Here is a 27658-nt window from a genome sequence, read left to right on the forward strand (position 1 = left end):
GGTATTTCAAAACGGTTTTATTTAGTATAGAGCTGCATGGAAACTGATGTCAGAGCAGGGCAACTATTCACCTTCGTCAACTTGACGTTCGTCTCTGTGTGTGTGTGTGGAGAATGACCAATATGGATTGTTTAGGGCCGATACCGATTTTTAGGGAGTCAAGGCTGATATTTTAGGCTGATATCCAATATCATTACATTTTAACATTTGGATGACAAAATTTCCCAGAGACAGCCGTGTATGCATTAATTTAAAAATCAAACAATACGCTTGACATATAGTTTTTACCAATCTAACTACGTAACACAATTACACCATTACAAGTCAGATGGTTCGTTGCAGAAAATGGTGCGTGTTCGAAATGATAACCAGCTAAATGACAACTAGCTAGTTACATTGGCTATTAGCTCCTATTTGTTATCTTAGCTACATTTTTATCTAGCTAGCTGGCTAACACCACAGATGAAATGTTTAGTTGTGATCTTTGATAGCAGGTCACATAGCTGGCTTGCTTATTGCATGCATGTCCGGGCACATTGACACAAGCCTAATTATTAGTGAATTAACTCAACTAATATTTGCCACGGGAGTTAATTCATCCATTGTGTCAGTTAATCCATTTCTTAATACTACACATTTCTGTTGGAGAATGAGCTAGCTTGCTGCTTACTGCTGCTGATTTTCCCAGCTAGACATTCCTTGGCATTGTGCAGTGCTCGTGGCTGAGGCGTTGACTGGTGGCTGGCATAGCAGCAGCTTTGCTATGTAGAGAGGGACTATCTGCAAAGTCGTTAGAGAAGGGCCAATAGCCGATTAAACTAGAAACAGCCAATATCGGCCCAATATATCGGCTCAGCTGATTATCGGTTGTTCTCTAGTGTGTGTGTGTGTGTGTGTGTGTGTGACCCTTAACAGGAATAAACAGAATGGCCATACTGGGGCTAAATAGAGCAGGGAGTGACTATAACTATACTCATTATAAATATGTTGATAAATAACAGAAGTGAGAGATGGCAGGGAGACCATGGAGGAAACATTTGGCTTGAGCAGATTCATACGTCTTAAATTAACTCTCACAAATAAAGCCCAATATATTTACATGCCAAAGCGAGTTAGGCCATTCCCACGTCACAAAGCACATTGTTGGAGTCCATTTCCGCTCAGTGCTTGTGGGAACCCCGAAACAACAAGCCCAAACAAAACAACAGAGTAATATGTACATGAAGACCATACCAAGTCCTGTATGCCTGGGGGGAGGTGCGTGCCTCTCAACCCCTTTTGACTGTGGTACATTCTCATTTTGATTTTAACCGATGACATAAGGAACTTGCAATTAAATCCTTATTACGCTGTGAAGAAAGGCACTCACTTAGCAACAAACCCGCTGGAGACAAGCAAAACAGAACAACAAAATGAACAATATTTTTTTCCAGTAGCATTTAGGCTGTAAGTCATCTCAAATTCCTAAAGTAATCACCTTCATAGTGTATTGAACTGTGACATGGTGAAGTAGCATACTGTATATATAGACTGTTGTAGAAGGCAGTGGCAGATAGCTCTGTGTTCGAGTCCATACTCTGGCTGTCCACTGCTATCTGTCACAGCACTATCTGGCTATGTTAGAGAGGACTCAATAGGAGCACAGCTGAAACATAGGAGAAAGCTGTGTCTTCTATCCAGAGACGGTCAAACATAACCAGGGTTTCCATTTTGGGCATTGACTGTTGAAATCCAATCTTCTTCTCCACTTGAGAATGGAAGGATGGAATGGAGTGTGGAGATGAAGGGTAGCTTGGTAGAGAAGCTGAGAGGGGTCAGGAGTGGGAGGGGTAGGGTAGGGGTCATGATGGGTCAAAGGTCATGGTGTAGGTAGGGAGATGGAGCCTGTTCCAGGCTCAATCGATAGGTCGGATCATCATGCGGACAGACTTGAGGGAGTAGAACCCTCCTCCGTACTCGGCCCAGAAGATTCCATCCTGGAACTTACTGCGGTAAACCCCTCCACTGTACCATACTCCGTTCAGGTTGGTCTGGCCACAGGCGTTGTACCACCAGCCACCCTTATGGAAGTGAGCACAGTTACCTAGGGAGAGGAGAGGAGGGGGCTTAGTGGTACAGCATATTCTAGTGCTTGATGTCACTTGAGCAGGGATGTTAGAGAAATGGACCACAGTACAAAGAAGCTTGTGAAACGGTATGATTGGGAAACTAGTATTGTAGCATAGTAGTGTGTCAACGTACAAGTACAGCAGTGTACTTGTATTCTAGCATACATCCCTATTTTGGCACACTGTCTTGTTTTACCTGAGAAAGCGTCCTTGTCCCTGTCCAGCGTGGTGAACATTTTCCCATTGTGGCTGCTGAGGGAGTCTCCAGCGTTTCCCTGGTAGGTGCCCAGTCTCAGGCGGTACCCCTCACTCTCAGGCTCCAGGTGGAAGCTGCTGTACTCGGCATACACCTTCTTTCCCACCCAGTCCTCCAGCTCTACCAGCAGCCTGTAGTCCCCCTGCTTCCCTAGGTTATAGATGTTCTCCAGACCCAGCCAGTACTCACTGTCAATGTTCCCAAAGCCTTTCTGTAGGGGGGCACACACACACACACACACACAGCAGGTTATAATATAGATAATTTCTAGTCTCCAAGGGTTTCTAATGAACGGTTACAGGACAGTAAGTTGTGTGGTGGTTGTGTAGTGTCCCAGCTAAAGCTTTTGGAATGCTGCTTTCACCCACTAACTAGCCTAACAAACCACACCGTTTCTAGTCAGCAGCAAAAGGAACCACACCTGTGTCTGTAGACAGTCTAAATAGTCCCGCTCAGAGGACAAAGAGAGGGTAAATCACAGAGGGTAGACTTCAGTAATATGATTACACGCTGCATCATTGTGTTAAAGGAAACCAGACCTTAAGAATCAATGGAACAGAATTGAATCAGTTCCCTGTTGGAGACGATAATGTGTCAAAGTTCTGCCTTCCCAGTCAAGGTGAATTACTGGCTGTGGCAGGGGAGAAAGTCTATGGGGGCTACACACACACACACACACACACACACACACACACACACACACACACACACACACACACACACACACTGTCTCACACACACACACACATTGCTGGGTGTTTTGGGTCCAGATGAGATCTGTGATGATGACTAGAGGAAAGTGGGGGGGTGGAGGAAGAGAGAGGAGGGAAGGAGTCTGATTTCCTCACCTGCCCATGGGGGTATAATAGGTGTGTGTGTGCGCACATGCGTGGCTCTGTGCCAGGTCTTTCTCCAGAGTGATGGGGTGTGTTAGCAGCCCCAGAATGTGGTGGGGAGTGGGCTTGGTTATGTAGGAGGGGAGATAAGGGGAACATCAGCCCCTCCCTCCATGTCCCTACAGGGGTCATATCTGGGTGGCTTCTGGTTGGAGGTCAGAGAAAGAGGGCTGGACTTAGCCCCAATGGCTCTGTGCTTTAACAATATATATACTTATCCAGATGTTAATGATAGATGTCAGTGTGCGTTATTGTCTGCACTATAGTACCTTGTAGTTCTCCCAGTTCCTGAAGAAGTTGACCGATCCATCCTTCCTCCTCTGTAGCACAGTCCAGCCTCCGTTGTCTAGGCCGTGTTCACACCAGGCCTGGATCAGCCGGTCACTGCCCTCGGACTTAAGCAGGTACATCCCACTGGTGCTGTGGCCCGCCTGGCGTACCTGGTAGCAATCCTTAAACGGACCTGGAAGAGGGGGAGGGAGAAATGGGTCAGTGGCTGCGTCCAATATGGCACCCTAATCCCTATATAATGCACTTGTTTTGACCAGAGCCCAAAGCCAGTGTGTCTCCTCTGTTAGTACTTCTATTATGTAACATCCTCTTCTCTAATCTCCATACTATATCTTGCCTCAGGTGAACAAGATGTCTTCTTTCATCACACACACGCTAAATAGATTATGTACCCCCGCTGGGCAGACAGAGAAAGGAAGGCATCGCTTGCCAAGACCTCCTAGCTTAGGGGGATGGCTAGGAGTAGTTACGATGCTGTAGCAGTCCGTGAGCCCCTTTCCTGCCCAGACCACCATACAGCCTTATGTAGCCAGCCAGCCAGCATTAGCTCAGTACCTAGATTCCCAGCTGTATCTAAACCCTGCTTATTTCCTGCTCCTGTGTGAATGATATGTATTGAGCAGCCATGAAGACAGTCTTTTGTGAGGGGGACCTCTGGGGCCAGAGGCACACAGAAGATAGTTTTCTCAGCTGTGTGTGTGTACAGGGAGGACAGAGCCACTGTAGTGCTTTATAAACATACCTAAAACCTCACAGAACCGGGATATATTATTCCAGTAACCATACGTCTTCATCTAGACCACTTCTGTCTTATGAGGCTTTCTGTCTATAGCGCTCTTGGACTCTTTTTCATTCTCTCTCCAAGTAAAAAACAGGGGAATATCTCATGTGACCCTAGTGATTTGAGCAGGGATTGGCCCATCCACAGTGTGGTGTTGGTCTGTGTATTGAGGTGAACTGGCCATGTGTATTTTGAGAGCTAAGCCATCAACAGAAGAGAATTCAGGCTGGCTCCACTCATCCTCAGAGATTCATGATAGATGATCGTGTTGCTTTTCCTCACAGAGCAGGAACAATTAATCGCCTTCTCTCTCTTGTTGCTTTTGGGACCAAATAAACTGTCCAGAATGAACAGAGATGAGTAGATTTATTTGGGCTACGTTTCAGAGTGGAGGAGCTCTGATATGATGTGTATGATTTAGTTGTCTGTCTCTCTTTCAGTGGGCCATCCGGGGAGGGCCCGTGTGGCTCAGTTGATAGAGCATGGCGCTAGCAACGCCAGGGTTGTGGGTTCGATTCACACCGAGGACCAGTACGAAAAATTTACGTACTCACTTATTGTAAGTCGCTCTGGATAAGTGTCTGCTATATGACTACAATGTAAATGTAAAATTTACTCAGTGAATTTCATAAAGTAAACCTTTTTAGATTAAACAATATTACATATATTTACGTCACTAAATAACTGATTAAAACGCACTGTTTTGCAATGAAGGTCTACAGTAGCATCAACAGAATTCTGTAGGGTAGCACCATGTAGCCAGAGGACAGCTAGCTTCCGTCCTCCACTGGATACATTGACTTCAATACAAAACCTAAGAGGCTCATGGTTCTCACCCCCTTCCATAGACTTACATGTTGTCCATCCAATCAAAGTATCAGAGAATGAATCTCATACTGAAAGCATAAGCTACAGCTAGTTAGTACTGCAGTGCATCAAATGTGGTGAGTAGTTGATTCGAAGCGAGGGAGAGATAATAGTTGATCAGTTTTGAACAAATTAATTTCTTAAATGAAAGAAGCAGCTGTTTTATTTTGTTTATTTCTCTTAGTTTACCTTTCACTTAGTTATCTACCTAATGCAGCTTATTGAGCCTACTCAAAAACCTGTTGGATAGCCAACACTACAACTCTTCCAACTGAAGTTAAGCTTTCAGTTGTATGAATTTATTGCAGCCGGGGCCCACCGGTGTAACTGCTAAACTGCTTGCTGTACACTGTATTGTGTGATTGTACACAATATAGTGTCCACATGGATTTGTACACATAGATTTGATTGTGGGTTTACTAACGTGTTAGTCAACATGGCTACTAGAACTATGACGTTAGCTAATATGGTGACGGCAATGTAGGCTGTGTAGCGGTTTTTCCAAGCAAATGGAAAAGGTTAGCGGAGAGGTCGTCACTGGTCCAAGAAGTTGGAGAAGCTAGCTAGCTAGGTTAATTGAGGCCGCAGTGCATGCGCTTCCTTATTCTTATAATAACAACATATCCATTCAGAATATTAAGGAGCAGCCTAGCTGTTGGTCATTGTAGCCTATCCTTCTCCTTAAATGTTTATTTCTATCTTCCATTAACATTAGAACCTCCTGGCCGTTCAGCTTGTAAGTACCAGCTAGAGAGTGTTGCCGGGTGTTCCATTTAGTATACACATCAGATGCATATCAACCCGCAAGGTTTGCAAACTAAAACACTAAGTCTTGATAAATAGGGCATAAACAGTTGTAACGCACGAATTGCATGAAGAAATATATCCATGTAAAAATATAACAATAGTTATTTGTTTTAGATCAGTTTTTGTATAATTCTACAAAGTCCTTGTGAAAAAATTAGGCCTAAATCCAAATTTCGACACTTCCAGCCAATGACGCATGAACATTCTAACAGTGTAATAAATACATTTCATATATGCTATTGGAAGAATAATAATTTGTTTGTGTTGATAAAGGTCTTAGGTGACATTAGAAACCTAAAAAAAAACGATTATTTCAAACAACATAATAGCATTTTCAATAGTTTGCAGTGGTGTAAAGTACTGAAGTAAAAATACTTTAAAGTACTACTTAAGTAGTTTTTTGGGTTATCTGTACTTTACTATTTATATTTTTGACAACTTTTACTTTCACTCATCACTGTTAATGTAATGTAATTCTATAGCCTAACTCTTGTGTGAAATTAGTGTAATAACTATCTATGCATTGCCACTTTAATAACTCTACCTACATGTACATAATTACCGGTGCCACTGCACATTGACTCTGTACCAGTACCCCCTGTATATAGCCCCGCTATTGTTATTTAATGTGTTGGCTAATTATTTGTTATGCTTATCTCTTTTTTTAAATTTAGGTATTTTCTTAAAACTACATTGTTAGTTAAGGGCTTGTAAGTAAGCATTTCACTATAACAACACCTGTTGTATTCAACGCATGTGACAAATAACATTTGATTTGGAAAGAAATGTGTTTGTGTGCATTTTGTTTCAATAGGCCAGCTGTGCAGGCTGACTGGCGTTGTTTGTTTCTCCTTGCTCATCAACTTTGATATTGTCACGGCTACAGTACGTAGCATGTTTTCGTTTCCCTTACAATAAATTTGATTAGTAATGGCGTTATAGTAAATAAAGTAGACCGGTGTCAACCCGCAAGGTGCAATGTCAAATCTTTTACATGAGCGCCAACGATAATAAATCGGCATAACCAAACTCTTCATTACACTATTTTTTTTCTAAATTAAATCAACCTCTTCACCCTCCTTATCATTCAGTTAGGCCTAATGTCATTTTTATTGTGAAGAAACGGTCACAATTGTCATCCATTTGTCATTCAGTGAGGAAAGAGAGACTCATTAGCGCCTGTCCTTGGTACCAACGTCCTACGGTGCCACCAACGTCCTACGGTGCCACCAACGTCCTACGGTGCCACCAACGTCCTACGGTGCCACCAACGTCCTACAGTCTTGGTGGGTCAAGGAATAGATATAAAAAAACAGGATTTTAAGACTGTTTGATTTCAAGATTTTGACAAATGTAATCATAGAGCCTGTTGCCGTTTTAATGAGGACAACAAGCTACGCTCTCGTGGAAAGCAAAAGCAGCAGCATAAATTATAATGTCTCTCTCGCTCTCTATTGCAGCAGTCGTGTTCAGATCTGTACAGGCCCTTCCAAACAAGTCAGTTAAAATTACATACCCGAGACCATCATATCAGATCTGACCCAGACCCTTAACATTATTTAGAATTCTGGATCCGGATCCGCTCTGGTCCCAGATTGGGTTTTGGATATTCGGGTAAAGATGGATCCGTGAAGAGTGTGTGTGTGTGTGTGTGTGTAATCAGGGGTGTATTAATTCTGCCGATTGTGTTGCAAAGCAATTTCTTAAGCAAACGCAACGGGGATGGACCTACCTGAATTGTAATGGAAACTCCAATAGCAACTGTTTGGCCTAATGATTACACCCCAGATCTACTGGATTCAGGCAAGAGTGTGTGTGCAAGGCAGTATTAAATGTCGCGTTGTCACCTTGATTACTCTAATTTGTGTCACTCCTGACCTATGCACCTACATTATAAACTTTAATTTGTAGGCTAGGTTGTAGCAACCTCATGATGGGTGTAGGGCGCATTCGAGTATCATGTAGTACTCGAATTTGTAGCTCTTGCGTTAGCTCCTATAACTGATGCCTAAACTCTGTCGTGGTCAGAAGTTGTGCGCTGTGGACGACCCCCACGTATCCAAGTGGAAATGTCAGTCATGTGAAGTTAGTTTGTGCTGCTGTAACATACAGCTATAGAGCACATCACCACTGTGGAGAGGCAGCTGTATGCACAATCAGAAATCTTCAACACTCGCTGTCCCTCTATTCCTCTGAAAGTGGGGCCCTAGTCATCACAACCCCTCCATCCTCTCTCCCCTTGTACTTCCCTCCGTCCCGCTCCCTCGTTCCCTACCAACCGGCCTTTCTCTCAATAGACTCTTTCTAAATGTAGCCCCTTCCCCCTTTCCTCTTCAGTCCTTTCGACTGCCAATAGTCCCACTATTGTTACTGCAGGAAACGGCTGCTCTGCCTGAAGGAGCTGGAGGCTCACTGGTCTGACACTGACATCACACACTGACATCACACACTCCACTTAGACTTCTCTGGAGGCTCTTTAAGCTGGGCACAGGGCCAGTAGTTACAACACTCACTATATTGGATGAGTGTATATATAGACACTTAGTTCAACTCAGATCACACATGCAGACAGACAGATGGCAGGCGGCACTATTTGACAGAGATGTCTGATTTCACGTCAGGGAGAAGTCTGCTGTGAACAATGACCACTTCTATCATGGTTTAAGTGCTTGCTAGCTTTTGCTGTTATAACATTTGACTACTGAAAGGCTGTAGACCAGTTTTGTTGTCTATTACAGTGAGGTTGTTTCCTGTGATGGCTAATGGTAGGAAAACTGTAACAGATTAACCAGAGACGAGGTTAAAATGTCTGTCAAACATTGACCCCTAGATCTGTTTATTGTATTGAACCTATTGACCTGGTACAGTACATACAGAGTTATGGCCCTACAGTGCACCCAGCTGAAGGGTTTAAGTAATGCAGACCCCAGCTGGCCCACAGCAGACCTGAGAGGGGCCGATACAGGAAGGTAGTGGCAGTTTGATCTGAAGATTACGGTCTCAGGCTTTCCTCTCCAATCCACTTTACCCAAAAACAGACCAGAGATTATTTTGTCCTCAGTAATCAGTCTGTCAGTTTCACATCCTTCCTACCCCAGGCCATATATGAAAGCCCTTGCTCATTCTTCTAGTGCAGGGGTACTCAACTACTATTTGAGAAGGTCTGGTCACACAATTTTCCTAGATGGCAAAGGACCGGATGGATATTGTCATTTATCAGCATAGTAACAAACCCCCACCTTGCAACCCATGTAACCTCAAGCTGATCAAACTGTTCACACCCCTGTTGTTGGCGGGGAGAACATTTGGCAATTTTTTTTAAAGCTTCTTTCCTGAAATTCTACACATTTTGCCATGGGGCAGAGAGAAATTACAGTTTGAAGCTAATTTCCTGCAATTTACACATTTTGTGTGTTCATATGATGCCGGGGTGACTCAACAAAATCAATGGGGGCCCCCTGTGGGTGAGTCCCCTGGGCACGTAATCTGGCCATGATCACTACAAGATTTAGACCGCTAAATAGCTGGTTAGACTAAGTTACCTAACATGACCAGCAGTTGATCAACTGGACATTTCTGACAGGTTAAAATTAGCTCTAATGTCTGTAAGTGAATGACATAACGAGGAAAACTGCCTGTACACTACCAAATTTCGTAATTGCACCTTGCACATTCTACTATTACCACTCTCAACTGCAGAATGTTTAAAGTCTGACTGAGTTCCTGAAGTGTTTGTGTGTGCTGCATTCGGGAAGTATTCCGACCCCTAAAATGGATTTTTTTTAAAATTCCCTCATCAATCTACACACTATACCCCATAATGACAAAGCAAAAACGGGTTTGCCCAGTTAAATTATTTTTAGTATTATTTATTTTTTATGGCAGCTTCATACTGTGGGGATGTTTTTCAGCGACAGGGACTGGGAGACTAGTCATGATTGAGGGAAAGATGAACGGAGCAAAGCACGGAGAGACATCTTTGATGAAAACCTTCTCCAGACAGCTCAGGACCTCAGACTGTGGCGAAGGTTCACCGTCCAAAAGAACAACGACCCAGCCAAGACGATGCAGGAGTGGCTTTGGGACAAGTCTCTGAATGTCCTCAAGTGGCCCAGGCAGAGCCCGAAATTGAACCCGATCAAACATCTCTGCAAAGACCTGAAAAAAGAGCTGTGCAGCGACCCCATCCAACCTGACAGCGCTTGAGAGGATCTGCAGAAGAATGTGAGAAACTCCACAAATACAGGTGTGCCAAGCTTGTAGCGTCATACCCAAGAAGACTTGCGGCTGTAATCGCTGCGGCTGTAATTTTATTTTTTATACACTTGCAAAAACTTCTAATAACCTGTTTGTGCTCTTTGTCCTTAAGCCATTTTTGCCACAACTTTGGAAGTATGCTTGGGGTCATTGTCCATTTGGAAGACCCATTTGCGACCAAGCCATAACTTCCTGACTGATGTCTTGAGATGTTGCTTCAATATATCCACATAATTTTATTTTCCTCATGATGCCATCTATTTTGTGAAGTGCACCAGTCCCTCCTGCAGCAAAGCACCCCCACAACATGATGCTGCCACCCCTGTGCTTCACAGTTGGGATGGTGTTCTTCAGCTGGCAAGCCTCCCCCTTTTTCCTCCAAACATAACAATGGTCATTATGGCCAAACAGTTTTATTTTTGTTTCATCAGACCAGAGGACATTTCTCCAAAAAGCATGATCTTTGTCCCCATGTGCAGTTGCAAACTGTATTCTGGGGGTTTTGGAGCAGTGGCTTCTTCCTTGCTGAGCGGCCTTTCAGGTTATGTCGATATTGGACTCGTTTTACTGTGGATATACATACTTTTGTTACTGTTTCCTCCAGCATCTTCACAAGGTCCTTTGCTGTTGTTCTGGGATTGATTTGCACTTTTCGCAACAAAGTATGTTCATCTCTAGGAGACAGAACGCATCTCCTTCCTGAGCTGTATGATGGTTACGTGGTCCCATGGTGTTTATACTTGCGTTTGGAGATTGCTCCCAAGGATGAACCAGACTTGTGGAGGTCTACAAAACATTTTTTCTGAGGTCTTGGTTTATTTATTTTGATTTTCCCATGATGTCAAGAAAAGAGGCACTGAGTTTGAAGGTAGGCCTTGAAATACGTCCACAGGTCTGTCTGTAAACAATAGTTGGGAAAATTACTTGTCATGCACGAATGTTAATGACTCCAACCTAAGTATATGTAAACTTCCGACTAACTGTATATCGCAGAATTTTATTTGGTTTTGTCTAACAATTCACACAGGTGATCTCAGGGCCGTTGCATCATGGTTTAAGGCTGTAACGTAAACAAAATGTGAAAAAGTCAAGGTCTGAATACTTTCCAAATGCTGTTAAAATCAAACTTTTTTAAAGTCACCATTGGCCTCATGGAGAAATCTGTGTTTTGAAATTCATTGCTCGACTGAGGGACCTTGCAGATAATTGTATGTGTTGGGTACAGAGATGAGGTAGTCATTCAAAAATCATGCTAAACACTTTTTGCACACAGTCATGTTTGCTCCTGAACTTATTTAGGCTTGCCATAACAAAGAAGTTGAATACTTATTTACTCAATACATTGTTTTCCATTTTTTTATTCATTTGTAAAAATGGCTAGAAACATTAATCCGCTTTGATATTATCGGGTTTTGTGTGTAGGCCAGTGACACAAAATCTAGATTTAAATTCAGGTTGTAACACCACCAAATGTGCAAAAAGTCAAGGGATGTGATTTCTTTCTGAAAGCACTGTATATATTTATTTTAAGCCGGGACCAGCGGTCCGTATTGACCCCGTTCTGGTTCTGGACCGTGGTCTGCATGTTCAGTATGGCTGTTCTAGTGAGTGTTACAGTAAGTTCATTGTCAGCCATCTGTTTGTTTAAGCCCCCTCTGCGGTCTTCAAACCAAATCTCCAGTCATAATAAAATGCTCCTGCCCAATCTTTCAAAGAGGGATTTCCAAGAAGCATTATGACCCTGCAAATTGGTTTCATGCTGAAAATGATCTCACTCACATGGGAGATGTTGTGATTTTTGTGGGGGCTAGTCAGGAGAGCAAGTTGAGTCAGATGAGGAGAGCATCTCTTAGCTTCCTGCACTCTCTAATTTACTGCTTCTGTCTGACTGTAATCTGGGCCTGGCCCACCAGATGGGTTTGATTTGAGTATATTGTGTGTGTGTGTGTGTGTGTGTGTGTGTGTGTGTGTGTGTGTATAGGCCTATTTGCTTGCACATACATTTTTTTAATTTCCCTGCAGCTATATTTATCGGGGGCTACATCCAGGTTTTTATCATTTTTTCCCCTCTGTGTGTGTTTGCTGTGGGTGTCTGGTGAGTGTCTGGTCAGTGATTAACTGCAGGTAGAGCTCTCTATCCCCACCTGTTCTCAGAAAAGGCTTACTTGAGCTGGCCCATATGCTGAAAAATGCCTACATCATCCACCCAGAGTTAGATCATATACCCAGGTTGTAGCCTGGCACCCAGCAGCCAGCTGTGTGAATGTGTTTGTGACTTTGCGTGCCTCTGTACCTGCTCAGTGATGGACTGCAGGTAGAGCTGTATTTATCGCAGTTTGTATATCTGGCCAGCATTTGAGCCAACACTGAGCTTAGTTCGGCCATACGCCCAGAAAGCCAATGTTACGCCCAGAACTCAACCCATACTGTTAGGGCTCAGTTTAATTCTCCAGAACCCACTCCATATGCTCAGACACGCATGCAAGCAGTAGGTTATAGCCAGTCCAGCTGTCCCAGAGGCACTGAGAGGAATGTGTGATCTCACTGCTTAAGTCTTTCCTGCCAGGTATGAACCCACTATACCACAGCCAGCCCATTAGCCAGACCGTTTACTCATTCGCCAGGCATTTAGGGAATTAGATGCACCATTGGCCACCGCATTGCTAATTTTGCGTTTTTCTGATCATTCAAGATGTGAAATGTCTGCCCGGCCTACTGTGAGTTTAGCTTCTGCCTAATTCAGAAATTACAGTACCAGCACTGCTTCCAACCAACTCCACATGCTGTGATAATTGGACACAATTATTGTGTTTTTCTCATTTAATGTTAACCACCCCTCCCGGCGCTACTTGGTACATACCGTCTGAGGTGAGCGTGCCCTGCGGTGGCGGCGGATTGAGTGCAAATGGGGAGGCAGTGGGGGAGTCCATGCGTGACCCCCGTGGGAAGGCTCGGTTGGTATGGTCCCTCTGTATCTCGTTGGTAAAGCGGCTGTTGACAGGGATACTCTCTGGCACCACCTGGACCAGCGGGGGGACCACAGGTAGTTCACTATGCCCCAGGGTCCGCAGACACTGCTCCTCCAACGCAGCGATCAGCACCGACTGGTTGTTCACCAACCCTGCCATCAATGCGAAACGCCCCTCCAGCTCCTGGTGGCAGAAAGAGAAGGTAACAAAAGGCCACAAATCACTTAATTTAGTTATAGAATATCTAAATATCCTCAAACTATATCAAATTATTGTTTGCTGGTCTTTTTAAAGCTTCTGTATTATGGCACTATTGATTTGCTTCTAACACGCTTCGTTTGATTTGATTTATACATGAAAGTAGCGTTAAGCACATTGCTTTCTAGTTCCACCTTGATGTTCTAACCTTGTAGCGTGAAGCCAGTCTCAGCATTTCTGAGGTGACGTTGAGAACCCGGGTCTCCAGCTGGGCCAGCTCCAGGGAGTTGTCCCTCTTCCTGATGATCTCGTGCAGCAGCTGCATGTAAAGCTGGGTCACCCTGGAGTTCATGTTCCTGCTCTCTTTCCTCAGCAGCTTCATCTCGTTCACCATGTTGCCGTCCACGTCCACCACCAGCTGCATGGTCTCAATCTCCCGTCTTTGCTTGGACAGCACCTCTCTCACGTCAGCTATGTCGATCCGCGTCACACGCTCTTTGTCCGGCTCTGGGCCCGTGGCGCTGGCACAGACGGGGCCTGATGATGGACGTTAGAATCATTCAAAGTCATGAAACAAGACCGGACCAAAGAATAAATGACCGTCTTCACAGAAGACAAAACACTGACCTGTGATCTTCTGCTCGGGAATGAGGAAGGTGTAGGAGCACTTCTTGACATCATCAGCAGGAGCTCGTTTGGCCCTGAGCATGGGATGGTCCCTGGGCTGGTTCCTGGTCTCTCTGGCCTGTCTGGAACCGCTGCACTGGCTCAGCCCCCAGAGAGAGAGGCAGAGCAGGCCACACAGGCTCCACGACACCCCCCGTCTCACCCCAACCACACCCTGCATGGTCTTCTTCTACTGGCTAGCTGGATGCCTCTTGGACTTCCTCTATGCTTCCCTGCAATGGATGAAGAAACAGGAGTTAGTGTGAAGAGAGTTAACTTTTCCAAACAATGAAAAATACAATTGTTGACGACAATATACCAGGTGTGCTAGTCCTGTATATTATATCCCTAAAAAGGAAAATAGTTTTGCGGCAGATTCATAACAACTAAGCAAGACGTGTTTTCTAATACCCAGAGGCGCAACATTGCAAGACTTCCGGGAACATTTTCGAAACAGACCAAGCAGACCAGGCCAGAGTTTGGTGTTTGAGAAGTGAGACATTCTTCCTTTCTTGTTCATTTTCTCAATCTAAAGGCACAACCTTGATTCTAATAAGTAGTTGAAAATGTTATTACCCCAACCTGAAGAAAGTGAGAAACTAACAAGTTTTAATTTTCATCCAAAAACAACTTCTATCGAAGGAGTGGCTTTGATTTGACGGCCTGCACATGCGCAGTTCGACACGAGACGACTGTTAGACCTGATGATGTGTTTCTGCGCACGAGCTTAGCTAGCCAACGTCGCCATAACATCGCCTACAAATGTGATCAGCAATTTCTATTGGAGTGGCAGTTTCTGCTTATCTTCATACTTTACGGTCTTTGGTTGCAGTATGTTGCCAGCGTTGAACAATTAAATAGCATGTTTACAGCTAATAATTACTAGCAAACGGTCTTTGTCAGAAGTAGTAGTCAAGCTCACTAATAATGGACATTTTACAGTAGCCAGTTTACAACTCGAACACCAGGGGAGTTTCCCTCTTGGCGAGGGGTTCTGTTCTCTGTCAGAGCCGCCATAGCCTATGCAATCTCCAGGAAGCGCTAACATCCGGGTTTCAGGGATACAGTATTTTCAACCTAACTTCCGTTTCCCCTGTTAAACAGAAGTGGGAACTTCACTCAGGCGTCTTTCTCCACCTGCTACGTTATTTTAGAGCTTCGATTGAAACCACCATTTCACTCCTGTTCTATTGGTTTTCATATCAACTTTATTTTGTTGAGCCAAAGGCACAATGTTAGTCACATTAGCAACCCATCCTAGTTGTTGCATCTTTACTCACCTAATGCAGATGGGTCCTTTCTGGTCATGTTGTCCGTCGCCACATTTTTACTAACGGAAACCCGGACACACTCACGCACGCAGGTATGCTAAGTAGAAAATGTTATTTACCTCTCAAGGTGTCTGTTACTCCCTCTGCCAGGGCTCTAAATGAACATTTTTCATTGATAGCACTTAGTTAGGAGTACCACATGAAATTTAGGCGCAAAAATAATAATGTAATTGATTGAGATACAGCCTATATTGGGCCTAAATTAATTTTAGCTACCTTTTGAAGCACCTGTTGTGCCCTAGAAACTAATATCTAATGCTGTAAATACATTAGTTTATTATAAAGGCAAAAATGTTGATACGAATACCTGTCATTGAAATTACAAAGTCATTTGTGGAATTAACAAATCTGCACTCGGTTCTCTAGGGTGCTCGGAAACAAAGGTACAGCGACGCCTTATCATTACAACAATTACTTTTTCATTGTAGCACAGTGCTCCCAAATAAAATTTGAACAGCAAAATATTTACTTGCATATACGCTACCACGTTGGTCACACTTTAGAGCCCTGCTCTCCGCCCACCACCACTCCCCCCTTTTGCCCCAGTGCCCTGGCCCTGCTCTGATTCCTGTAACCTCTCTCTGACCCCTACTGTTGTTTGTCCCTCTGCAGGTGCCTGCCATGTCTGCTTCTCATCACCACCTCTATCTCTCTCTCTCACACACACACACACACACACACACACACACACACACACAAACTACCTAAATGCTGCTCCACTTTACACCCTGAGTTTTCACTACCTAAAACCCCCACCCTTAAACTGACGCCCTGTGTGGCTCCTGTAATGCCGTTGTTGCTCCTCAGGACTAGAGTCAACTCTGTCAGTTCGATTAGTAGTGTGGATACTGTGTGCCAGAGTGTGTTTGTGTGTGTGTGTGTGTGCTAGCCGAGCCAATACGCTGTGAAAAGTGTGTGTAGTCCATTCTTCATTTCTCTGGCTGTGTGTTAATTTGACAGCAGACACCCCTGACAACGTAACCAGGTCCTCTATCCTCACTGACCTGTTAATGGCTTTAACAGCTCCTTCGAGCTCTGTCTCCACACACAGACACACTGCTCTCCTGAAGGCAGTTACTATTCCAGCTCCTTCATGTCCATACTGCTCCATTATCAGGCTCCCTTTGAGACAGACAAACCAATCCACACTGAACAGCACACATACCTACCACTGTCATTACATTATTTATTTCTCTGACTCTCTCCCCCTCTTTCTTTCTATGTATGTACACCACAGAAGTAGAGCATTCTCACCAGACCTGTCAGTGGCCTGTACTCTGTGTCGGTACACTGTGTCTTAACGCCTAGTGAAGGCCTACAGGGAGAGCACGTCTGTAGCGGGGGGCAGAATGTAGATTGAACCAGCTCTCTACTGTGTCAGTCAGTCTCAGATTAGGTCCCAAATGGCAACCTATTCCCTATTTAGTGCACACATTTTGACCAGGGCGCATAGTGCTCTAGGGTGACCATTTGGGACACAGCCAGAGACTGGTGGAGGTTGGAGAGGTTAGTGTAGAGAGAAGATGAAGAAGAGACGTGTCTCTTTCAGTTAGACATCAAAGCCAGATGAAAGCCCCGACCAGTCAGACCAACCTGAGCCGACTAAACCAAAACAACTCCGAACTGCACAGAACACCCAGAGCCTCACAGGGGGGAGGGGGGAGGCAGGCAAACAGAGGTAAAAGCTGACCGTTAGATGCAGAGTTGGAACTGGGTCATACACTTCTCATCTCCCTGGCTGTCTCTCCATAAAGGGGAATGGGGATACCTAGTCAGTTGTACAACTGGATGCATTCATCTGAAATGTCTTCTGCGTTTGACCCAACACCTCTGAAGCAGGACTACGCCTCAACAACCACTTATAGTACTGATGCAACACTCTGTTCTACCTCTTTATTCTGGCTTTCTCTCCCTTTATCCCCAACCTGTCTGCTCCTCCCTCACTCTATGGGTCAGTATTGAGGCTGTAGTAGTTAATGGGTGGTGGCAGTAGTGAGGGGAGATGAACAGACCTTAGAAAAGCGCAAAACACAGCTAGTTAGAAATCACAACCTTTCCTTTTCTCTCCCTTCTCAACTTGTTAGAAGCCTTTTCTTTTTCCTTCAACCTCTCTAAATTCAATAAAAATAAGTGTTTTTGGCTCCTGGTCCATAGCCAACGGTTCACGTATCCCCCTAACAGATGTCGCAATGTACAACTCCAGCCAAAGGAAAACTAGCCTTAGGAGTGTGATGGTGTGTGTGCGCATGCACCTGTGTGTGTGTGTGTGTGTGTGTGTGTTGTAACTGTGCCTTTTGTGTTCTGGAACTGCCCTGGCCGGTCTCCCTCTTCCCAGTCTTACATGATGGAAACAGGGTGACCTCCGTCACTTTCCGCTGGCTGCTCACCTTACTAAAGGTTATTAATAGGCAGCTGACCTATGACTTTGGCCTGAAACCTCGGTCTCGCTTTTAGCCATATGCTCCCATTCACGTACACACACATGGACTGTTAATGGAGCATTCACGGGACAAGAGACACCATCTTACATCTCTCCCTTTCTCTCTGTTACGGTATTACTGTATAAATTATTGCCTCACCCCAGGGCCAATATAGGCCTACAGCCCAGGATTCAATAGCCCCCTCTACCAAGCTACCTCATCTATACTAGACAAATTACCACCCACTCCTCAACCTCCTGTGTGAAGCCTACCACTGTGTTACATGCTTCATGGCAGGCAGCTCTAGGATCAGTTTCCTGCCTCATTAGCCCTTCTAGTCTTATTTTGGCTACTGTGGCTCTTAACAGGCCTGTGGGTTGGGGTTCTGGGAGTTTTGTGGCTTTGGATCTTAGAGGTTTCTGCTGTGATGTAGTAAGCTGTTCACGGGCATGCCAGCTCCAGCAACCAATCACCCTAGACACAGCCCCAGCCCCACCCTGTGCTCTGATTAGGGTTGCGAAATTCCGAGAACGTTAAATAAATTCCCTGTTTTTTTTTTTCTAAAAGTCCGGTTGGAAAATTCCCGGAATCAGAAGGGAATAACCAGAAAATCTGGAATCCTTTGACCAGGATTTCTGGAAAACCAGAGAATTTATCGAACGTTCCCGGAATTTTGCAACCCTAGCTCTGAGCCCCCCACTCAACACCTCTACCTCCTCTCCCCTTGGCATCTGATCTCCTACATTCCAGGGCTGTGTTGCGGTGGTCGGACATTTTGGGTCCAGTGCCAGATCGGCTGCAAAATATTTTTTCCGATAGCCGGAGGCAAAGTCATTATTAATATTAAGTTATGTTGAGTGATTGTTTGAGCCGCCTTGGGTGTGTGCATTGCAGAGCCGTCTATTTAAGCTTGCTCATCTGCATGAGCAGTAAACACTGAACAACTTGGAAAACCCAGGTTCAGCTTAATTATTTGTGAAATAAATGAAAGCATCACCAGCTAGCTACAAATCTATTTAGTTTCACTGTCTACTATTGTTATTTTGACCTTTCCACAAACTGTCTGTTGCTTGATATGAGTAAGTTAACCCAAATGTGTCACGATTAGTTGGCTATATTTCAGTAATTTAGCTATCCTAAATGCGGTGGTCAGTGGATAAACGAACTAGGAGTTGAACATATTTTAGTGAAAACTAACTAGTAGCCAGTTGTTGTCCTTGGTGGAATAATATCTAACCAGCTGGCTCCTGAAGCCTATGTGACTTGTCTATGTGCTCCCGAGTCTAGACACGGTTTATCTAACGTTAGCTAGTTAGCATTGTTAACTGAGCTTTTATAAGAAAATACTAGTTAACAAACCCTCCTCGGCGACAAAATCATTGGGTTGGGTGAATATTAGATATCTTCAAATTAAAAAGACAGCTAACGGTCATTGAAGTTGGTGTTTTACTACTGGTTTTAGATCCGAGGGGAGAGATTGTACGCCATTGTTTTGGTTAAGGCTCAGAGTGATGTCACAATCAAGAAGGCACAACCAATCACCTGACGGATAATAATAACTTTGCCTCCGGCTATCCTATGAAAGGAAATTTCGCAGACTGGCTGTGAGTAGAGAAGGGATTAGGGTGCAACCACACCACACAGTGCGTAAATCTGTGGTAAGTGAAATCACAGCAACCTCAGCCAGAGAGGAAATGGCAGAAGCTGCGTTAACCACTCACTCTAAAAATCATGAATGAGAAGGATTGTTTAAAGATCTGCAGTCCTCACTGCTGCTACCAACAGGATCAGCCTTCTGGCTCTTGCCACACTATTCTCACAGGATTTATAGACCAGGGTTAAAGTTGATTATAAACTGGGTGGTTCGAGCCCTAAATGCTGATTTGGCTGACAGCTGTGGTATACTAGACCGTATACCATTGGACAAAACATTTATTTTTACAGCTCTTATGTTGGTAACCAGTTTATAAAAGCAATAAGGCACATCAAGGGCTTGTGGTATATGGACAATATACAATGGCTAAGGGCTGTGTTCAGGCACTCCGCATTACATCGTGTGTAAGAACAGCCCTTAGACGTGGTATATTGGCCATATACCACACCACCTCGGGCCTTATTGCTTAACTAGAGGTTAAAGTGGCCAATATATCACATGGCGCCAGAGCCATATATAGAGATTTATTAAATGGGTGGGTCTAATCCTGATTGCCGATTTGGTTAAAACCGCATTCTAGCCAGTGTCTATTCCACAAGTTACCACCAGCTAAATCTACTGTTAAAATGCCCATTTACTCTGTTCCGTCTGACTGCGCAATCCACCGTCTCATCAGCCCAGCCAGGCAATTTATTATCTCCACAATAAAAAGCATCTAAACATTATCGCACATTTTCAACAGCGGAGATTTGTGTGAACCTTGCTGTCTGTCTCTACGATATTTGCAACATTGTTTCAATATTCAAATTCGATCTCCAGCGCTCCCATCGTAATGAATGTGTCGGGATGAGACACAGGTGGGCAGCTTTTCTCAGCCTGTTGAAATCATGAATTAGCATAATTTTTGTTTTTATATTCATACAAAGCACTATCAATAGAAAACAGGTCAAATTGAACGTGCAGCTGGTTTGCAGTCTTTCCAGCTTCAGTTTTAAGTGATTGTGTTAGCTGTGTGCTGCTGCCTCTGAACAACAGTGTTCTTACGAGAGAGCACATTTTCTATGCCATGCGAAATCGCGCCTCATTAGCTTATTGTTACGGATGTATAAAAAATAAATGTCACTAGAAAACAGCTTATACAGATGTGAATAGAGCTATTGTTGTTATTTTGGCTGCACTGTTTGACATACTTCTAAGTTAGTTGGCTAGCTAGCTAGTAAGGGATAAGAACGTTGCCAGCCGGTATGGCAATGGAACATTTAGAACGAATGACTGGGTCGCGTCCATAGATACAGACAAAAAAGACTGAATGACAGGGTCGCGTCTCTGGCAACCGAACCGATAGAACGAGCGACCAGCTGGCTTGGGTAGCAACCTTAGATTTGTGTCAGAACTATATCTCGTGGAAGGATGAAATAATATGAATAAATTCATCAAAATAAAGTTTTTAATGAAAATATGTCAATCATTATTTGAATATGCACGTTTTTCTTTTGGTTTGGTTGCCAGAGACGTGACTCAGTCGTTAAGACTTTTTGTTCTGCCTCTATGGACGCGACCCAGTCATTCGTTCTAAATGTTCCATTGCCATGCTGGGTGACAATGTTCTTCTCCCTTCCTTGCTAGCTAACTATACCTGTGCCAATATATCCTCCAAACACCAGCTTCTCAGGCATTATCACTTAAATAACATATTTATATACAGTACCATTCAAAAGTTTGGACACACCTACTCATTCAAGGGTTTTAATTTATTTGTACTATTTTCGAAATTGTAGAATAATAGTGAAGACCTCAGGACTATGAAATAACACATGGAATCATATAGTAAATAAATAAATAAAAATTATATTTGAGGTTCTTTAAAGTAGCCACCCTTTGCCTTGGTGACAGCTTTGCACACGCTTAGCATTCTCTCAACCAGCTTCACCTGGAATGTTTTTCCCACATACGCTACCGGTCAAAAGTTTTAGAACACCGCAATTCCAGTTTTTATTGAAATTCGCACAGTTTACTGTCTTTAATGTACTCTGAAATTAAAGCATAGAACAAATAAACAATTGGAGACAAAAATCATGTAATCGTTTTGTTTAACTAAATGTAATCTACATTTTTGCAGACATACCAGCCGAACACACTCGTTGCAGTCTTTCTACAATGGAAATCAAATATTGTTCGGAAAGTTCTTCCCAACACTGTATAAGTTCTCACAAATTTATTGCATTTGTACTTTGCCTTCACCCTTCTTCCCAGTTCATCCCAAACCAGCTCGATGCGGTTTAAGTCTGGAGACTGTGCTGGCCATTCAATGATTTGAAGCCGTTTTGTTATTTTCTTCTAAGGTAGTTCTGACATAGCCTGGAGGTATGTTTTGGGTCATTATCTTGCTGTAGGGTGAACCCCTGACCAACTAGGTGTACACCAGAGGGTATTGCCTGGCGCTGCAAAATGCTGTGGTAGCCATTATGGTTCAGGGTGCCACTCACTCTGTGCAAGTCGCTGATTCTGGATCCATGTTTGACAGTTGGTGTCACACACTGAGGAACCATCCTTTCTCCTACTTGACGGTGTACATAAACCCTGCATGATGAAACAAAGATTTCAATTCATTGGTCCATAAGACCTTCTTCCAGTCTTCAGTAGCCCACCTGCGGGGCTTCAAGGCCCAAGGCAAGCCTCTTTTTCATATTTTACCATCTTAGCAATTGCTTTCTTACTGCCACTCAACCTGTCAAACGAGCCAGTTTCATCATAGCTCTTAATGGTTTTTGCGACTGAAATTTTCCAGATTGACTGACCTTAATGTCTTTAAGTAATCAACTGTCATTTCTCTTTGCTTATTTGAGCTGTTCTTGCCATAATATGGACTTGGTCTCTTACCAAATAGAGCTATCTTCTGTATACCACTCCTACCTTGTGTTCTGACAACTGATTTGCTCAAACTCATTAAGAAGGAAAGAAATTCCACAAATGAACTTTTAACAAGGCACACCTGTTAATTAATATGCATTCCAGGTGACTACCTCACTAAGCTGGTTGAGAGAATGCCAAGAGTGTGCAAAGCTGTCAAGGCAAAGCGTGGCTACTTTGAAGAATCTGAAATATAAAAAATATATTTTGATTTGTTTACACTTTTTTGGTTACTACATGATTCTATGTGTGTTATTTCATAGTGTTGATTTCTTCACTATTATTCTACAATGTAGAAAATAGTACAAATAAAGAAAAAACCCTTTATGTCCGATATGTCCAAACTTTTAAATGGTACTGTATATGGCTGGATGGTGTCACTCTTCCATTCATTTTTATTAAAGCCTGCAGATTTGGGTACGGATCATGTCTGTCTCTAGTCTGATGGATGGCAGAACCAGGAAGAGAAGGGACATATTTGAAAAATATTGATTTATATTTTTATAGCCAATGTATTTCCCAGCCTCGCGGCTCCAGCTTCCAACATCCCATCTGGCCTTCAGCCTTTCCCTGTCTGATTCCAAACCCCCCCAAACACACAACAGATACTCTACATCACTAGAAATAACAGCAGGAGGAGGAAAAAATATAGGGATCAGAAGAGGAGGACAGGATGCTTTAGAAGCACATCTGTAAAAAACTCTACTACAAACTTAGTCCTGTCAGGACCCTACTGTTCACACACAGTCTCATAAAAACACAGCCCTTCCCAAACATAAATATGATCTGCTTTCTCTGTCGTTTGCTCTCTCTCATTTGCTCTCTCTTTATCTCGTTTTCTCTCTCGCTCTCTCACTCTCACACTCTCTCGCTCTGTCTCACACGCACCCCTGAAACATGTTAGCAATTAATCAGAACCCAGGCAACAGCCCAGGCAACCTCCACATGCTAGACACCCTGTCATACTAACTGATAGAAACAGCGATGAAGGAGGAGATGTGGAGGACGGGGGTAAGTGAGGTTATAGAGGGGGAAGAGAATGAGGAGTAGAGAGGGAGAAATGTCCTTGTGAAAGAGTCCGTCTAAACTCTAATTGGTCCTGGAGCCGGTCTGTAGGATGAAGAAGAGGAAAACCTTCTTACAGAGACTTCTTCCACAGCCCAACACCACACTGGAGTCAATGTTTTGGTTCTTCCACTGTGCGTTTTTGACTGAAACCCTAGACGAGTTTCAGGTCAGAAGTCAAATGTGGGCTTTGCAGAGTAGTAGGGTGTGGTCCCACTCTGCCTTCACCCCCACCCCATAATCAATTACTCTTTGTGGGGCATAAGCCCTAGCAGGTCTCTCTCACACACACACACCCAAATACACACCCAAGCTCCCTTGTGGGCTTCTCTGTGTTTGTGTATATGTCGTTGGGTGCTGACTGCTGTGTCTAGGGTTAGCTTGGGTTCATTCAAGGCCTCCCTTACTCTTTCCATCACACACACTCCCCCTCAAGATAACACGGTGTGTGTGTGTGTGACCCTCCAGTACCTATAGGGTGGATAATGCAGTGTGTTTTATGTTGGAACGGAACCGTTAATCCTCTGGTGTTGTTATTTTTTTACTGCTCTGTCAGTCACCATGCTACTAAAAACCTCTGCACATATGTTACCTATTAGACACACACACAGTGTCCTCTGACTCTTGGTTGTGTGTGTGTGTATGTGCCTGTATCTTGCCTCCCGCTGTCCTCTCCCTTCTCGCTTCCTCTTTCCTTTCCTACCAGAGTAGTTTTGACTCATTGCTGTCTGATTCGTCATTAACACATAACAGATCCATGTTTGAGCTCTGTATATACCTCTTTCTCTTATATCCCCCCTCGGTTTTTTCCCATTGGTGCAGGCTCACTTAAAATAATTGATTTGCTTAATAGTGTGTATTACTCCCTGTGTGACAGGCAGGCTCAGTGGAGTGTGTGTTGTAGCTGTGGTATTGTGGTCAGAGCGAGAGCTGCAAACTGTGTGTTTGTGGACTGACACCACAGTGTGTGTTTGAGTTTCTCAGGAATCCCATATGAATAGACCTACTCCTCAAATGTCTTAAGTTTTAAATCGTCTCCAAACCTGGATGTCAAGTCCTGTCAATGTGTGTTTCTGGGAAGCACAGAGTCTTTTCTGATGACGTTTGACTGGGAAAGTCCCTCTCCCTCCCTCCCTCCCGCTCTGTCGCTCTGTCTGTCAGATTATTTAGGGCTGTGATTTGCTCTTTGTTTTATCGCTTGTTGAGAAACACTTGTCCTCACAAAACATTTTCAGGACATTTAGTCCTGCCCTCATGTTTGCTTTAGCTGTTGTTAATACTGCCTATGTGAACTCTGTGGCTGTGCGCGCATGCGTATGTACGTGCGTTCCCTATCTCCAGTCCTACAGCATTAACAGATGTGCATCCTCAGTGAGCAGAGAGTTTTCCATGGATCTCACTGACAGAGTAGAGCATGTATAAGTGAAAGCAGTTTAACATAATTGTGAGTGGCAATATGAGCGCTAGCAGACTGATACTATTAGTGTTCAAAGCCCCAGTGTCATGGTGAGGTTCAGAGATGCTGCATGACCGTGGTGGATGTCTGGATGGAGGGTAGCGTCGGCTGCAGCAGGATATGGTCAGAGTAGAATTACAATGTATTATCAGGGTTGTTTTTCTTCAAACAAGACGCCATGAATGGGATTTTCTATTCACTCAGAAACAACCCCAGTCACTCTTGATGACGCCACAAAATGCAAGTGGGTACGTGTGCTTGTCATCTAGCCACACACTGTAGAGTCACTACCTCATTAGGTTGACTTATTTATTTAACCCTAATCTATCCTGGTTAATTTAACAACCATTTCTCATTCTGCACTATCGGCCCTAGGACAGGCAGAGAGGGTATTAGGAAACCAAAGCTTAGAAAAATAAACAGGACCATGGCTCTCTCTCTCTCTCTCTTTTCCTCCCTCTCCTCTTGAATAATAGAGTTATGGAAACAGTCCAGCTCGACAGGGAGTTACTCTAGTGAAAGACATGCACTTTATTTAACTAGTGGTAGTTTGAAAGGAAAAGTAGTAAAGTTTCAGTAGCCTAGTAAAGAGCCCAGTAAAGAGCCCAGCAGCAGTGAATGGACATTTACAATGCAGGCTACCTGTTGCTCAGCAGCTGTGTGTGGCTTGCTCCCTTCTCTCCTGCAGTCCAACTCAAATCATGAGTGTCGCAGCCTCTTTGTCGGAGGCGTCCCTCTTACTACCACTGTACACTATGTACAACCAGCCTCACAGTAAAGCTGTTCAGCTCTAGATCCCAGTCCTCTGGAGAAGCGGAGCATTGATAAACTTTTCTGACTCTTCTGCAGACAGAAAATAACTCCCTCACAGAACATCCTAACCTTTCCTGCAGAGCTCTCCCAGCTGCTCACATTGTTACACAAGAGAGGGGGGGAGGGAGGGAGGGAGGGGGGGGGGACAAACTCTGAGACATGCAGCTGCTTACCTTTGTGTGTTTGTTTGTGAGAGAGTGTGTCCTGCAGATGTGTATGTGTGTGTCGTTAGTCAGGCAGTGCTCAGAGAGCCTCGTGCTCCGGTTCAGTCCCCTCCTCAAGCTCTGCTCATGTGCATATCTCCCATCTCACACAGGGGTTCATCTCTGGCTCTCTCACCCACTCTACTCCCTCTGTCCTGGGATCTCAACCGGTCCCCCTCCTAGAGAGCCAGAGTCCAGAGGCCTTCTGTCAGCAGCCTGCTACCCAGCAAAATCTCCTCTCTGTGGGCTCAGTGAGGCTGGGGTTAGGGGTTAGAGCTGGAGCTCTGTCTGGAGCACGGCTGAACTAGCGGCTACTTCAACACACTGAGCTCTGGCGCCTGGTGCCTCAAGGTTTTCACAAAGGATTGGATGGAGACTGAAGGGAGGGAGGAAGAGGGTGTGGAAGAGGGAGGCTGTTTTTCCCCTCCCTTTTCTCCCTTCGTCTTTTTTAGAACGTGCCAGCCCACCTCTGATGTCATTGGTCTGAAAAAGAGAGCGAGTATCAGAAGAACCTCCTTAAGTTTCACATCCTCCAGCACTCCTGCCCTGCTTTTTTAAGGAAAGAAAGAGAGAAAAAAGTCAGTTGGAGAAACTTTCAACTTAAAATGTTTTTTGGTTTGAACTCACACAAGGGGGGCTTGTTTGGGGGTAAGGACAACACACACACATTCCCTTTAATGCACCATATATTCAAGTCCACGTCTGCCCCTGTAACCCCCATCCCATTAGTACCCCACAATTACCAGACAGCAGCTTCTCTCTGGCTAACTCCTCTGTGCTTAGACCCCTTCTGTGTACAAATCCATAAGACTCCATTCCTCTCTCTTCTCTTCCCAGGCATGTTCATGCTGTGCCACAGTTATACCGGTGTGGTGTACGGTTTACTGCATCTTCCTTTAAGGCCAATCCACGTGTGCATCAGATTCACTTGAAACAAACAACCAAACTGAGTGAAGAACAGAAATCTCAACTAGCAAGCAAGTCGCAGCAAAGAAGAATGCGAAGGCCAAATAAAATGTATTTATATAGCCCTTCGTACATCAGCTGATATCTCAAAGTGCTGTACAGAAACTCAGCCTAAAACCCCAAACAGCAAGCAATGCAGGTGTAGAAGCACGGTGGCTAGGAAAAACTCCCTAGAAAGGCCAAAACCTAGGAAGAAACCTAGAGAGGAACCAGGCTATGTGGGGTGGCCAGTCCTCCAAAACATTTTGCCAGAACTTTGTCGGAGCCTACGACCGCACGTAGTGGTACTTCATCGTCAAAACGAGACCCTGTCACACTGAACAAGCCAAGATGTCTGGTAATCGTTTACAACCTAAGAATTTGCCTACAACATGGAAATTTGGTCTGCGACGGCAAAATTGTGGCAAGACAGCCAAATAAAATCGTACAGTTTGTGCAGGCCTTTAGACACTATGTAATATACACGGCTGTGTGTGTGTGTGTGGATCACACTGATTTGTAGAGAGATGGGAAGGAGAGGCCAGCTCTTCTCCCCTCTCCCTCCCTCTCTCACCTTTCCACACCCTCCTCTCCCTCTCCGCAAGCATGTGAGATGTCCGAGAGAGAGAGCAGATGATTTGCGTGTTTTGGAGAAAGGGATTTTTCTGGTTGCCAGACTGGTTGATAATATCCCACCAGATGGGGAGTTCTCTTCATGTCAGACACACTTCCAGATAGAACACTGGAATGAGAAGAGGGGGATCA

At 44.2% G+C, this 27658-nt stretch overlaps 2 protein-coding genes and 1 non-coding gene across 9 annotated transcripts in view; 2 read left to right on the top strand and 1 right to left on the bottom strand.

Moving 5' to 3' along the window:
- Positions 1–26347, bottom strand: LOC110521612 (angiopoietin-related protein 1). 2 transcript variants are annotated; one of them, XM_021599292.2, is made up of 7 exons: positions 25919–26347; positions 14058–14329; positions 13639–13967; positions 13124–13415; positions 3530–3723; positions 2305–2575; positions 1–2083 (listed from the first exon to the last, which is right to left on the bottom strand). In XM_021599292.2, the coding sequence occupies exons 2-7, from the start codon at positions 14275–14277 to the stop codon at positions 1896–1898; spliced, it is 1494 nt and encodes a 497-aa protein (XP_021454967.2). In that variant the 5' UTR covers positions 14278–14329; positions 25919–26347; the 3' UTR covers positions 1–1895. The 2 variants fall into 2 exon arrangements, with proteins under 2 accessions (XP_021454967.2, XP_021454968.2); XM_021599293.2 differs by lacking the exon at positions 25919–26347 and adding an exon at positions 25575–25777.
- LOC110521611 (ras-specific guanine nucleotide-releasing factor RalGPS2) overlaps positions 1–27658 on the top strand; it is a 136062-nt gene that overhangs the window by 89864 nt on the left and 18540 nt on the right. The window lies entirely within an intron of this gene.
- On the top strand, positions 4790–4862 carry trnaa-agc. The gene has a single exon. It is a non-coding gene; the product is annotated as a tRNA-Ala (tRNA).

This window comes from Oncorhynchus mykiss, chromosome 30 (assembly GCF_013265735.2).
Source record: "Oncorhynchus mykiss isolate Arlee chromosome 30, USDA_OmykA_1.1, whole genome shotgun sequence".
Classification (NCBI taxonomy): domain Eukaryota; kingdom Metazoa; phylum Chordata; class Actinopteri; order Salmoniformes; family Salmonidae; genus Oncorhynchus; species Oncorhynchus mykiss.

Excerpts from the sequence above, each read along its gene's own strand:
- LOC110521612 (XM_021599292.2), bottom strand. The coding sequence starts at position 14,277 with ATGCAGGGTGTGGTTGGGGTGAGACGGGGGGTGTCGTGGAGCCTGTGT. Across the intron at positions 13,416-13,638 it reads GACTGGCTTCACGCTACAAG|GAGCTGGAGGGGCGTTTCGC; the intron begins GTTAGAACATCA and ends TTCTGCCACCAG. Across the intron at positions 3,724-13,123 it reads GGGCACGCTCACCTCAGACG|GTCCGTTTAAGGATTGCTAC; the intron begins GTATGTACCAAG and ends CCCCTCTTCCAG.